This window comes from Botrytis porri (genome assembly GCF_014898465.1).
Source record: "Botrytis porri strain MUCL 3234 chromosome Unknown BPOR_007, whole genome shotgun sequence".
Classification (NCBI taxonomy): domain Eukaryota; kingdom Fungi; phylum Ascomycota; class Leotiomycetes; order Helotiales; family Sclerotiniaceae; genus Botrytis; species Botrytis porri.
The window spans coordinates 2,309,690-2,324,183 of NW_024066081.1; the positions used below are offsets into that span (position 1 = coordinate 2,309,690).

A 14,494-nucleotide genomic window follows, 5' to 3' on the forward strand; every position below is an offset into this window, starting at 1 on the left:
AATTCATCCCCACTAGTGTTTTATTTGTTTACCGATTACTCCTGCCTAGCGGTGAACAACAAACTCCACTATCCACAAGGACATCTCAGCAATCCTTAACCTCTTAATACTTCTCTATCTACCACCTCGACTTTTCGACTTCTCAATACCCAAACTCCCATATCTCAATACCTCAACACAAGAACCTAAATCATCAACCTTCAACATGCGTGAAATCGTATGTATTTCTTTCTCTACATCTGCAACTTCTACGCCTTCTTGCAAGAGGCGTCGACTTTACCCCTGAAAAGCACCCCACTATATTTTTTTTAAAGTAACATATCGCTGACATGTAACTTTTCGATCTACAGGTTCATCTTCAAACCGGCCAATGTGTAAGGCAATTCATCCAAACGTATCCTATGAGTCTTGCTGACAATCTGCTCAGGGTAACCAAATTGGTGCTGCTTTCTGGTACGAGATGCCGACTCTGCGAAAGCTCTGCTTCGCGACAATCTCAGACGAAAACTAACCATATCACAGGCAAACTATCTCTGGCGAGCATGGTCTTGATGGTTCCGGTGTGTGAGTAATATTGGAACTTCTTGTCTCGTATCTGGAACGTTACTGACATTGTTTGTTTACAGCTACAATGGTACCTCCGATCTCCAACTTGAGCGTATGAACGTCTACTTCAACGAGGTATATATACAAAAACTCGACTTTACGAAAATCGTCCACTAACCCCTATAAGGCTTCTGGCAACAAGTATGTTCCCCGTGCCGTCCTCGTCGATTTGGAGCCAGGTACCATGGACGCTGTCCGTGCCGGTCCTTTCGGTCAACTCTTCCGTCCAGACAACTTCGTTTTCGGTCAATCCGGTGCTGGTAACAACTGGGCTAAGGGTCATTACACTGAGGGTGCTGAGCTTGTCGACCAAGTTCTTGATGTTGTCCGTCGTGAGGCTGAAGGCTGTGACTGCCTTCAAGGTTTCCAAATCACCCACTCCCTCGGTGGTGGAACTGGTGCCGGTATGGGTACGCTTTTGATCTCCAAGATCCGTGAGGAGTTCCCAGATCGTATGATGGCTACCTTCTCCGTCGTTCCATCGCCAAAGGTTTCCGATACCGTTGTCGAGCCATATAACGCAACTCTCTCTGTCCATCAATTGGTTGAGAACTCTGACGAGACCTTCTGTATCGATAACGAGGCTCTTTACGACATTTGCATGAGAACCTTGAAGCTTAGCAACCCATCTTACGGAGATCTTAACCACTTGGTTTCCGCCGTCATGTCTGGTGTTACCACCTGTCTTCGTTTCCCTGGTCAGCTTAACTCAGATCTCCGAAAGTTGGCTGTTAACATGGTTCCATTCCCCCGTCTCCATTTCTTCATGGTTGGATTTGCTCCTTTGACCAGTCGTGGCGCACACTCTTTCCGTGCTGTCACTGTTCCAGAGTTGACTCAACAAATGTACGACCCTAAGAACATGATGGCCGCTTCCGATTTCCGTAATGGTCGTTACCTGACATGCTCTGCTATTTTGTAAGTTTGCCCTATAACCAACCTGCCAAAATCTTGTAGAAACTAACAGTTTTCTTAGCCGTGGTAAGGTTTCCATGAAGGAGGTTGAGGACCAAATGCGCAACGTCCAAAACAAGAACTCATCCTACTTCGTTGAGTGGATCCCTAACAACGTCCAAACCGCCCTTTGCTCCATTCCTCCCCGTGGTCTCAAGATGTCCTCCACCTTCGTTGGTAACTCAACATCCATCCAAGAACTCTTCAAGCGTGTCGGTGATCAATTCACTGCTATGTTCAGAAGAAAGGCTTTCTTGCATTGGTACACTGGTGAAGGTATGGACGAGATGGAGTTCACTGAGGCTGAGTCCAACATGAACGATTTGGTTTCCGAGTATCAACAATACCAGGATGCCTCGATCTCCGAGGGAGAGGAGGAGTACGAAGAGGAAGTCCCCATTGAGGGCGAGGAATAGATGTTTAAGGTCATTCCTACTTTGCTTCTTTGAGGAAACGACGGGCTGGTTACTGATCTTGCATTAGTGGCAACACGATGTCGAATCATATTTATTGATAGCAAGGTTGATAATTTCTCAAGTGTGGTTTGTTTTAGTGTTTTTGTTAATTAGGAGCGAGTGGTATTGAGGGCGGAGAGCGACTAAACATCGTCGATACCCTATAAAGTAGTTCATCTTGATGGATTAAGAAATCAAGAATATTTTACAACTTGACGCCTGCTGCAAATTACATGGTGATGTCAAATGTGCTATCTAATACACTATCTAATATCGAAAGAGTGTACTAACTAGTAACTATCTAGGTAGTTTGACTAGTATAAGGTTTCACCTGTCTCTTATCGGGGTGGCCTGTCTGGGCATCTATCTTCTCTACATTCATTTTGAGTGGTTCATGGTCGTCAAGTTCATCACTTGAATGCCACGTCTCAATGCCTCAATGCACACAAGAAGAGTCTTTACTTAGTCAATTCAAGCTGATCAGAATTGCTCCACTCCTTAAAAAGTATTATATTCTGAATTCAGTTTGATGTGCATTGAGTAGGTACTTACATAGACGCACCAACGGTCAATATCGGGAGTTTTTGAGTTTCCACTTCCAATACCTGCAACACTGCATCAGTCACGAAAATTCTTTTCTTGTCTTCTGATAAGGACTTACGGTCATGTATTTTGGTCAGAATGTTTCAATTGGCTATCCTCTCTTTAGCTGCCACATCTGACAGGGGGAAAATGGTAAGGCTGTCAACCTTGGGAATTCAAGTAACCTCATTTGGTTATCTTTGTGGCTGAAGAGGTGAAAATTTTGGTCTGATAAAGAAAAACATTCAAGGAGAGCGCGTAGTTCAACCCCACCATTTCATACACTATTGTTGGGGCCCGTCCCTCAATTGAATCCACAACTAGTAATTACTCATAACTTTCCCAGAATATAAACAAACTTGAAGTTCTCAATCACTCCTCATACAATTTCTACATATACAAAACTTCAAAATGGCAAAGGATAAGGTAAGATCTAACCTCAAATCTGTATGGGATAGAACGGTATAGAGCTTGAGCTGATGTTTGTTGATTCCAGGTCTGTCTCGCATACAGTGGTGGTTTGGATACCAGCTGTATTTTGGCTTGGTTGATTGAGAAGGGATATGATGTTGTCTGCTTCATGGCTGATGTTGGTCAAGAGGGTATGATAATCTACATTTCTAAGAGAGTAAGACTTTACTAATGAGAGAGCAGAGGACTTCGAAGCTGCCAAAGCTAAGGCTATGAAGATCGGAGCTGTTGCATGCTATGTTGAGGATTTGAAGAGGTATGCAAACTTACTCGTTTTTATGGGAGAACTCAATTGACATTATCTTCAGAGAATTCGTTGACGAACTTTGCTTCCCTGCTGTCCAATGTAACGCCATCTACGAGAACGTATACTTGTTGGGTGAGTCACACACATATACTATATAAGAAGACCGGAGGAGAGTTTCGAGGCTAACTGGGACGGCAATCAGGTACATCTCTTGCTCGTCCAGTCATTGCTCGCGCACAAATCACAGTCGCCCAAAAGGAAGGATGTATTGCCGTATCCCACGGTTGCACTGGAAAGGGTAACGATCAAGTTAGATTCGAACTTGCATTCTATGCTCTTCAACCAACCATCAAGGTCATTGCCCCATGGCGTCTACCAGAATTCTACGAGCGTTTCGCTGGCCGCAACGATCTTCTCGAGTATGCTGCTAAGGCCGGTATTCCGGTTAGCAGCACAAAGGCAAAGCCATGGAGTATGGACGAGAACTTGGCACATTGCAGTTACGAAGCTGGTATCTTGGAAGACCCAGATGTCACCCCTCCAGAAGATATGTGGAAGTTAACTGTCGATCCATTGAAGGCTCCTGATCAACCAGAAGACTTCACTCTCGTTTTCGAGAAGGGTCTCCCAAAGAAACTCATCACAAATGGCAAGACCATCACTGATTCAGTTGAGCTCTTCCTCGAATCCAACGCCATCGCTCGTCGCCACGGTGTTGGACGTATCGATATCGTTGAGAACCGTTTCATCGGTCTCAAATCCCGTGGATGTTACGAAACTCCTGGCCTTACATGTCTCCGCTCCGCCCACGTTGATCTCGAGGGTTTAGTTATGGACCGTGAAGTCCGTGCTCTTCGTGATCAATTCGTCACCTTCAACTACTCCAAGATTCTCTACAATGGTCTTTACTTCTCTCCTGAGCGTGAGTTCATCGAGGAATCTATCGTTGCCTCCCAGAAGAATGTCAATGGACAAGTCAGATGTCGTGTCTACAAGGGTACCTTTAGTGTCTTGGGTCGTTCCTCAGATACCGAGAAGTTGTACGATGCAAGTGAGAGTTCAATGGACGAAATAGGTTCATTCGCTCCTGCGGATACTACTGGTTTCATCAGCGTTCAATCTATCAGATTGAAGAAGTATGGCGAGGCTAAGGCTGCTGCTGGTGAAAGACTATAGATGGATGGATCTTGATACCTTGATAGCTTGAACTTAGTCTGAGTCTTGGTTTGGACCTGAGACATCCGGGAACTTGCAACATCGCACAGAATGCAGATGGTGCACTGATTGTCTCCGGTCCTCGGAGTGCAGATGGGGATGGGAATATCACAAACTGAAATGCTACACAAAATTCGCATACAAATGAAAACAAACCAGCTTGTTCTTGCCAGTGCCGCTTCAATTCATAATGATTTATGTGTTTGTTTCTAAGAAAAGACTTGATGATGATTACTAACAGATATCTGGATCTGCTCTTGGTCATGTACTACGCTTAACCCAAGTATTCCCCCTTCTTACCTGTATTATTTCATCTGATATCTCTGGTGTCGTTGCATTTCATCTCATTTCGTTTCGTGTTTTTAGATAGATGCCGAGATGTACAATGCAGAAGTTGCATATGTATGCATGCGAGACAGTTGCAGAGAACCGTTTGGGGATCTTAGTTCTTTGGTCCCTGAGTTCTGGTAAATAATGTGCAGGGCTTGTTGAGGTGGTAATGGGTCATGGGTAGGGTCTATGACGGGGGAGGATGTAGGGTTGTACATCATTTGTGTAGATGTATGAGGTAAGTTCAAGGTAAGATAAGGTAAGGTAAGGCAAAGCAGAGTAGAGTAGAGGGGGTGGAAAGAGAAGGGTGGAATGGGGAATGGGAATGGGTTTACGCGATTTTAGTAAAGGTACACAGACGGATGTATTGCTGTTTTAGTGGAAGGCTACCTTCTCTATGAACAAGCTCCCATGGGAAAGTGCATGCAACCAATGTACCCAAATACTTCGTTTAAAGGATTTCTAGGCGCAAAATCTTTGCTTGCGATTGTTATTTTAATTGACAGCAAGATAATCAAAAATTGTCATTTAGAGGTGATGAGCGTTAGGGTGAGAAGTAAGGGTAAAAAGGTGGGTTAGAAAGGCGGGTGGTATTCACATACAGAAACACATTCTATCCAGAGAAACTCTAAAATAATGCCATGTGCCGATGTTGCATTCTGGAATGCATGCAGTGTAGAAGGAATACTGTATATGTATTCTGCAAGGAACATAGATGGATGTGGGATATGGGGTGTGCATGGAAGGAACTTGGGAGCTGTGGTTTTGACGAGTTGTTGGGTATGGAGATTCTCCTTCTCTTCGCTCTAAGGGGAATATGTTTTCTGGGAGGGGGGGGGCTAAATTGTGAAGATGGGGAGGGATAGGGATAGCTAGAGTATTGATGGTTTACACTGCCTCTTTTTGGCTGATAATGGCTATTGTATGTTATTCTATACGTATATGTGGAGGTAGTTAGTGGTGTAGTGGTGGACTCTATCCATCATTATTTTGTTTCATTTTCTTCTCTCCTTTGTTTGATTAGTACGGTATAAACTATGTACAAGAAACCATGTATGTATGTTTGTGTGTACGTATGTACGAAAGTATGTCATCATCTCGCGTTCTTCCCAAAACATAGCACGTTTTTCGAGTCGGAGATATATAAGACTGTATGCTGCAAATATGTAGGGTGAGTGAGGAAGGCGGTGTGGAATCTGTAGTGGTGTGTTAAAGGGAGGGGAGGGGAGTGCAGAGTGGTATTTCTCCTACGTAGGTATATATGATAGGGCTTGGTGTATAAATGGGACGAGGGGTGCTAGCTTGAATGGGGTATACTGTATGCTGTATGCTGTATAGTGCATAGTATGCGGGCAGGTGTGGTGGCACAGAGATATAAGCGGCGCGCGTTTCTCCCGTTTGGGAATATCGGGATGGAGAGTTATGTCGGGTAGAGATAGTCATGGGATAGGGAAGTTCAAGATCGGACAAGGAGAAATGGATGGTGTTCTATTTTTATGGACGACTGCAGAGGAGAATTTCTGGCTGCGGCTCACGTTCGTATTTTACAGGCTGTAGCTGTGCTCGGCTTTTTTGTGGTACTATGAGTGACATCTGTCTACAGAGAACACACCACATATATCTTCTTCACCGACACCATCAAACATATTGTGAATGTTTTACCGATGTATCAAATTATCGTGAAGCAACAAAAAGAAATGAGGAAACAGAGGAATCAAAAGAACAAGACGAAACACAGAAAATCCCATCTGACATCGACGGCCCATTCTCAGCACCGGAACAAACTTGTACCAGCCAGCCCAGCCTCGAAGATCGAGTATGTACTGTAAGCCTGCGTCTCGTACCTGCACGAATATGCGGTATTTTGCAGAAGGGACTTGTACGGTTCTGGAAGGAATCAATCAGATGAATGGCTCCGTGTGTACGCGTTCGTACCTGACTGAACCTTTGGAGCGGCAAGGCGATCTGGTTCGAAGATATGGTAATACCCGTCTTACCTCATTTTCGACCGATCGACTTATTACTCAGCGATACACTAATTAATGTACTCTCCAATATTTATTGTAATCAAAAGTACCTAATTATGCAACGATCGTTTCTAGAAGTTTTCCAATTTCGGAACATCCCAGCGAAATTGGGGTTTGTATATTTTTAAAATGGTGGTAGTCTAAGATGTAAGTTAATAGATATTAGATGAGTAGGTAAAGCAATGGGGGTCGAGTAAAACGTGGGTTCGAGTGGACATGTGATGAAGGAGTGCATGACGCTCTCGTATAGGTACTGTGATGTCCAATGAAATTTCGGTTGAGCACCAGTGAGTAGTACCTAGTAGGTAATAGGTAGGTATGGTACCTTTTCATCTACAATAAGGGTTATAAAACACAGGGAAGAAAAATGGACGAGCAAAGAAGGAGGATTTTGAATTGGAGATAATCGTATGCATGAGAATGGGGGAAATGTCCCCTTGGGGTAAATCGTATCAAGCCCAAGTGTCTAGACTCTAGATTCTAAGGGACGATCGGTACATCCGGAGAACAAGGGTAAAAGGGAAACTTGGGAGATATAAATAACCTTGAAGTTTGGGGTGCCTCGCGGTGAATTAACAAAGTTTAGTAGGAGGAAGGTAACGTATGAGTCGATACTCCACATTATTTAATGGAAATTGTAATTAATGAGTTGATTGTAACATTAATAATTTATGTAAGATCTAGAAATTTGTTTAGCAGGGCCTAGTGACTCGCTTCCTCTCCACCAGCCCTGCTCTGAAAAAGAAAACAAAACTGTATGAAATCATCACCGCGAAATAATTCATATAATCAAGAATAAATTCAAAGGCCTATTTCTTGGGGGCTGTGCCGTATATCCCGAAACAAAAGATTCAGGGCCAATATGTTGTACATTTGAACTGGCAGATATGGGATTTCTCTAGTGATTGATAACCTTCACCCGTGCGTGCCGTTTGTGGAGAATTATCTTCAATTGAGACATATCGCGCGAAGGAGCTGAGGGCGCAAGACGAAACGAAACGAGCTACTATATATCGTAGTAATCATCGTTATGGGGCAGAAACAGTGTACTCGGTAGGATAGTATGCATGGATATAACAAGAATGAGAAATAAAAGTGTGGGTGTTCATGAGATGTTAGACAAGGGGAAAACGTGGAACCTTCAGCTGTCAGGGATGATTTTAGGAAGGGTTCGTCGACGTATCAGGAAAATGGAGTCAACTGTAGGTGTGGGTGGTATTGCGGCGTAGAGCACGAGGATACAGGGTTTCTCCTAAGTGTGACCAGGTTCGAAACTATATCGCGGTAAACAGAATTGGGAAGGTTGACAGGTTGAAGGAATAGCATTCGACTGAACAAGTAATTCGTAAGATCTCAAATCAAATGTGCCGCACACAATGTAATACTGTTATACAATTAGATTGCTTCAAGAATGAAGAACGTAGGGTACCTGACATTCAATCAGATGAAATTTATGTAGTGCTTATTGCAGTGTGTATACGAATACTACACTGCAGCATGGTAGTTACGTGGTTCAATGAAGCATATATATGTATTTAACAAATGCGATGAATGGGATTAAAGCGTTGACATCTTGGCAATTTGGAAAAGACACATGTGACACTCCAGGATAATTCCGCTGGATGAAGCCCTTTCTTGAGAAAGCCTTATTTCGAGTAGTACCGTACATCCGGAAGGAATGAGAGGGTTCCTCGTACTTGTGTAAACATGGCTAGCTCAAATTAAATTCGGTCCGAGGTAGCCAATGTCTCAATCATCGACTGTCAACCGCAGGTGTTTTGTGGCAGTTGTAAATACGGCACAGAATGTTCTGTTATACTTCCGCCCAGGAATCTTTAACAGACTTTCTCAGTAAAGAATAGTGGATCATTCTTCGCATTTGCATGAAGAAACCGGATAGGATAAGCATTTGACTTCCGGTAGTATCCAATGTTGATTGGCTAATCACCAGAATTGACATGGTGTTTCAGACGAACCTCGTGTGAACAAGGATCGAAGCGGGGGTGGATATACCGTGGCGCGATGAGATTGCCGCCGGAGTCACTATGGAGGCCAATCACGTATGTACCGGTCCGTCAATTCCTATGATACATTGCACCCAAAGAACCAGGCAATCCAGCTCTGCCGCGTTGTCGGGGTTTCTTCGCCCTTTCTAGAATCTAAATTTGTGTAGCCTTTCTCACTGGGATCATCTCGATATGGTGTATCGATATTCTCCTTATCTTCTACGGCGGATATCGAAATGATATCCAGGGAAAAGTCCCCTTCTTGGGTTCCGAAAAAGCTTGTCAAAGTTAGTAAAAGTGGTATCGATTTGACTGACATAATTACCTTCGCATCATAATACTAAATCGTTTAATGTGATTTAAATCTAAAGGGACGGCATCTTTCTTTTCGCGTCCCCTATAAGTAGGTTTCAGATCTGTCCACTTTATAAAAATCGATGAATGATCTGCAGGGCCCTCGAAGTCAAACTCCCAACTGATCGTACTTTGTTCTCTTCCATCGGGACTTTTTGGAAGTAATTCATCTTTGAGGATGAAGGTGTACATTTTTCGATCACTCTTTCCTAGATCGAGTAAAATTCCGTCGTACGCTGAGAGATCCCACTATAAATTCAGCTGTTAGCATGAAGCCCAACGCCACTTGATACATTTCTGCTAAAAGGCTTCGTAGAACCACCCAAAATGTATATTCGTCATTACTAGGAAAAAGAAAAGGCGCGTCTGTATCCAACTCCACAAACAGATGTAATTTCCGGCCGCCATACGACATAATCTTGCGTCTGACTAGTGATACAACTCTGTACCTAGCCTTATGCAGAACAGAATTTCATGATGGTGCAATAGGATTGGAAGCCATGTACGTGTGTAGTATTCTAGATCGTGTACAGACAAGCCCCCGTTGTCTCTCAACACGCATGTTTGATGTTCTAGTCGAAATGAGACTCCGGAGGTAGCTTTGAAAATAGCTCAGAGAAGGCCATGTAAAACTAGCAGGTAGTATTGGACAAATGTGACGATAAAGCTTGATCTGTGTGGAAAGCAAGCAACCTATTTGGCGTGTATGCTAAGCGCTTTATTGAGTTCACTTGAACCACCGGGATGGTTGAGAAAACTCATGCCTCGTCTAAACCAACTTACAGTGTGATCTGCAGTCGTCCTTTGAGATGCAAAACCTGCACCTCCCAGAGTTTTAATGTCCAGTGTACCCCTGAATGTAGCTATAGAGGAAGGCGGAGAACATTCAAGATAAGATTGTGAAGCTCCACCTCGAACTCTATCATCACTTGAGGTCCAGTCAAGGGCCGACCAGGGTCTTGGTAAATAAGGCGTTAGTAAAAGGTTGGCCAAATGCTTGTGCGGAGATTTTATGCTTACTTGGAACCGCCAAAAAGATCCATTACCGAAAGTGATACTGATTACCTCTGCTTGGATCTCTAAATACTTCGACTCTTCGGAAATATAGTGTTTTCGATATTATCAATGGTAGTGTTGCGTAAGAACAATGGTTCGATTGATGTCGGATGAAGTTCAAGATATTACCTAGTAGGCTAGTACTAGGAGAAGGGAACTTCCGTTCGGTTCTGTACCTAACTGGTAGATTCCTTCTATGTAAGGCAGGCAAGCTTTTAGATTTAGATACTTATCATTACTAGGTACCAGTATTTACCTACTTGCCATTGAAGATAAGATAGGTAGATGATAATTCCAAATCTCATCCCGTATAAATTATCTAATAGATTTGCAGATATTAATTTTATCTATATTTATATAGCTTACAGTCATGGTCATATAGTTTTATACCAATTCTCTGGGAAATCCTCTTATCACCTAAGCGCGTTTAATGATTTTCTACACTGTATTATTGTCTGTGCGTTCAACGAAGCAATCGCAATTGTGGGGGTAAGATTTGTTGGTGAGTGCCCCATCTTGATATACTTCTAAATGCTTTCCAACAACTCTACCAACAAAACAAACACCAACAGTAACACTGGCACTTCAAGGATGAGAACCGTTTATTTACAACAAATCATGCATTAACCGTACGACTGCGGCAATCTGGTGCTAGTATCAGAATCAATTTCGGTCATGGTCCTTCAAGGAGTATAACCCGAGTTGTACGAGGAAAGAAACTGGTCAGTTACGGATCCTTCGACCGAGAAGCTCTGGCTTTATCCTTCCGTTACTATACTCCAACTTTTATGGTTCCTAATTCCACGGCGTATCTTTGGTGTCTGAACCGCAAATTCAACTGTTGGAATGGGGACGGGTGTCCGCGCAGATCAAATCTCAATGTGTAAAGAAGCATATGTGTACGCTGGTGGCTGTGAATATGTCTATTCTGAGTGTGGCATCTGGTGCACAGCAACCAAAGCCTCTGAAAAATTGTTTGAAATACACATCACAGTGGCATTAAGAATAGTGGGGAGAAATTGTGTAGAGAAGTCGTTTCAGATTTTGCTATACAAAAGAATGAAAGAGAAAAACACTAATCGTACTGGGTATTTACATTAGGATCGTTCCTTCATTTCTACCAGCAGTAAATCAAACTCCGTACGCTCCTGACTCCCATTGATTGTCCCTCCCAATCTTCCGTCATTTCCAAGCAATGCCCAATCCATCTAAAGCGAGTGTCGAGCACTTCGAACTCTGTTTCACATATCCCAAGCAAAAGAACCAAATATCCTGAAATGTTATTTTGATACCCTCTCTCATATATGCGTCATCATGCGGGGCGAGGGAGGCATAGAAAGAGGAGTAGTAGGATATTGATATCCGGACTCGGAGCATGTGGTAGAATGCTCGTAAGAGTGTGACAAAGGTGGCGTCTGCATATATCTGTTAGGACCCAGTCCAAGTGGCTTTGCAGCTTGAGGGTGCCTTACATGAGGATTATCATAACCGTGATGAGAATGAATATCGATCGCTGGCAAGCCTTGGTAGGTCATATTGTATGGGCTCATGGTGTCTTCAGGTTCCCGCTTGATTGCATCGTTGAAATGCATCATGGAAGGTAAGGTAACTGGTACTGGTGCCATGTAATGCTGGTATGCCTCTGATCGTTCACTGTCGGAAACTGCGCGGTATGGCTGCGAATGTGGGTATGGTGGGTAGGAAATATCCTCTGGCGCAGGGTATGTATGATATGTGAATAGAGGTGGCGTTCTAGATTCATCACGATCAAAGTTTTGAGAAAATATGATCTCGTCATCGCTGTTCATTGGAGGTGTGTACTGGCTAGGCAAAAGTCTTGGGGAGACTTGTCGTTGCACATGTTCTGGGCTTCTTCTGTATTGTTGATTCTCGTTTATGCGTTCTGGCTGTTGGTGAAGCTCCGCATGCGCTTGAGGTGGAGAAGCTGAAGATGAACCGGCTCTGCGCTCGAGATCTTCAAGACGTCTCTTGAGCTTCTTGCCTAGAAGTAACGAATCAGTGGCTGTTTATGATTCGGGACCTTGTATGAATGGCTTACGGTAGTTTCTTTGAGCAATACGATTCTGAATTCTTCTGCGCTCAGCAAGATCAGAGATCTTTGTCCAATCTTCATCTGGATTGGCAGAGCTGCTGAAAGCACTGCTGGTGCCGTGGGTTGTCATATGTCTGGCGTTGGTAGCCGTAGAGTATGTGTAGCTGTGTCGAGACATGTTGATAATTTGTTCAAAGTGATGAAAGTGTACTGATTCAGTATCAAAAGCAGAAAAGTTGAAGATATAGTCTGATCTGAGGAGCCTTGGAGGATCTGAAGTTCTGTTACTACAAGGTCTTGAGATGCCCTACACTGGGGAGGCTTCCTCCATATATATGTGAATGTGGGATAACCAAACTGACGCAGCTATGCGGAATTTCCAAACCACTTGGCCCCGAATCCTGGCGCACTTCTTGCTCAGCTACTCTACAACACAAACGACGAAACCCTGTTGAAAGACCCTAGAAGAGGAAACCCCCTGCAATTACTTTGAATACCCTGCACAGCATGCCCCCCTTGTAAGCCACTTTGCGCACCCTGTTAAAAACGGCCGGGAGGTGCGCCGTGCAGCTGGGGCAGTCGATTCTGCCACAGAACACATAAACACACACACCATCCTTCCATAGACACCGAGTCCAAACCTAAAAAGGGTACATTCATCGACATGCATGTATGAGGCGTGCTAAAGATCCAACTTCGTAGTCAAAATTTCCTTAATTGGAAATGTGGATTAATTAAGGGCCATTAATAGATTTCCGCCATATCAATGAGTATTATGAATGTCTATCTCGTAAAGCAGCATCCAACCATCATCCCTCAACCACCAACCGGAGAAATTCATCCAGAGAGGTGTGTGTATGTGTGATGGGAAATGTAGGTAAATTTAGAAACATTTCACAATTGATCAGTTTTGACTAATCTTTTCATTCCAGAGATAGAATCAGCCAATATGTACCTAGGGGTGAGGAGAAAAAAGCAAACTCTATTAACAACTCGCCAGCCCTATGAGCACACATTAGGCGTTGATGAAGCACAAACCCAAACCCTATTTTGAAGCCTTTATCAAACCATGAACCATGCCGTTGAATGAATGAACGCACAAACGAACGAAACACACAGTCGACTAACTGCTCCTAGCCATTTCAAATGCATTTACGTCTTTCCACTTTTCCTTATGAGGTATTCTTTTCGCTCCTGCCTTCCCTCATGATGTAAATGTTAATTATAGACGGAGGACTAATCACTTGTACACTGGGTACTGTATCCATCCTCAACTCATAGAAGTAAAGTACGGTGCAGTGAGTACTACTGTGATTGATGTGTAAATGATTCAGTTTACTCCGTACTAACAAGGCAAGGTCGAATGGTTAGTGATTAGCAACGGCGACGGTAATCTAATCGGACCCATCTATCCGATCGTGGTAAATGGGGAAAATATTTGCACGTTATGACTAGGTAGATTGGAGATAGTTACCATAATGTATCTTTGCTGCATGTTCATAATGGTTGCCTGAAGACTCACGGGAAATGGCAACCCAGTAGAAAATAAAGACCTAGAGACCGATAGACGATAGCCGAATGCGATGGACATTATTCACTGGATTAGTTACGAATTACGGAAGCATTCTCTGAAAATCTCGAGAACAGTCTTGGTCTCTATTCATGGAAGCACAGTTTTCTGTTCTGGGACTGGGAGGCTCCGTTTTGGTACATCGGAAGCCATGAGTAAACATTTCCATCACACACCTAACACCTAACTAGTAGGCTTTGAGCCCGCTCTTGTCTTGCTTCCCCTCCCCTGTTACCATTTTTCTGCCCCAAGAACAATCACAAGATTCTTCGAGGTCGCCGATTTATTAGCATGGCTGAAATATCTAATTATGGCAATAATCGTACATGATACTGAGCATTTACTATAGCTAGCGAGTACTATTTACGAAGTCAAGTTTAAGGGGGGCTTTAGATCAGTAGGTATGTACGTAAATTTGGGTTAACTAATGGGGGGCAAGACTCCCTATGGGCCTGATCTATGGAGTGTCTTTGATGGCTTTAATCACCATCGTCATGCAGTATAAACCATCATTTATCTTGGAAAACACTTAGCCAATTTCCACGGGAAAATGATTGCGGATGTCGCG

At 43.5% G+C, this 14,494-nt stretch overlaps 4 protein-coding genes across 4 annotated transcripts; 2 read left to right on the forward strand and 2 right to left on the reverse strand.

The window, feature by feature from the left end:
* Positions 1-205: 205 nt before the first annotated feature.
* On the forward strand, positions 206-2,257 carry EAF01_006026 (beta-tubulin; the record flags this gene model as incomplete). Its single annotated transcript, XM_038914280.1, has 8 exons — positions 206-217; positions 351-374; positions 428-453; positions 523-564; positions 627-681; positions 734-1,524; positions 1,583-1,985; positions 2,044-2,257. The coding sequence occupies 7 exons, from the start codon at positions 206-208 to the stop codon at positions 1,974-1,976; spliced, it is 1,344 nt and encodes a 447-aa protein (XP_038770729.1). The 3' UTR covers positions 1,977-1,985; positions 2,044-2,257.
* A 751-nt stretch (positions 2,258-3,008) lies between these two features.
* Positions 3,009-4,491, forward strand: EAF01_006027 (uncharacterized protein; the record flags this gene model as incomplete). The annotated part of the gene is made up of 5 exons (XM_038914281.1): positions 3,009-3,023; positions 3,094-3,199; positions 3,252-3,324; positions 3,377-3,447; positions 3,518-4,491. 5 exons carry the CDS (start codon positions 3,009-3,011, stop codon positions 4,489-4,491), a joined length of 1,239 nt encoding a protein of 412 aa, XP_038770730.1.
* A 3,085-nt stretch (positions 4,492-7,576) lies between these two features.
* Positions 7,577-10,519, reverse strand: EAF01_006028 (uncharacterized protein). Its single transcript, XM_038914282.1, has 5 exons — positions 10,268-10,519; positions 10,031-10,205; positions 9,219-9,496; positions 8,322-9,171; positions 7,577-8,271 (listed from the first exon to the last, which is right to left on the reverse strand). The coding sequence occupies exons 1-4, from the start codon at positions 10,288-10,290 to the stop codon at positions 8,970-8,972; spliced, it is 678 nt and encodes a 225-aa protein (XP_038770731.1). The 5' UTR covers positions 10,291-10,519; the 3' UTR covers positions 7,577-8,271; positions 8,322-8,969.
* Positions 10,520-11,322: 803 nt separating this feature from the next.
* On the reverse strand, positions 11,323-12,680 carry EAF01_006029 (uncharacterized protein). Its single transcript, XM_038914283.1, has 2 exons — positions 12,363-12,680; positions 11,323-12,305 (listed from the first exon to the last, which is right to left on the reverse strand). The coding sequence occupies exons 1-2, from the start codon at positions 12,532-12,534 to the stop codon at positions 11,602-11,604; spliced, it is 876 nt and encodes a 291-aa protein (XP_038770732.1). The 5' UTR covers positions 12,535-12,680; the 3' UTR covers positions 11,323-11,601.
* Positions 12,681-14,494: the final 1,814 nt, after the last annotated feature.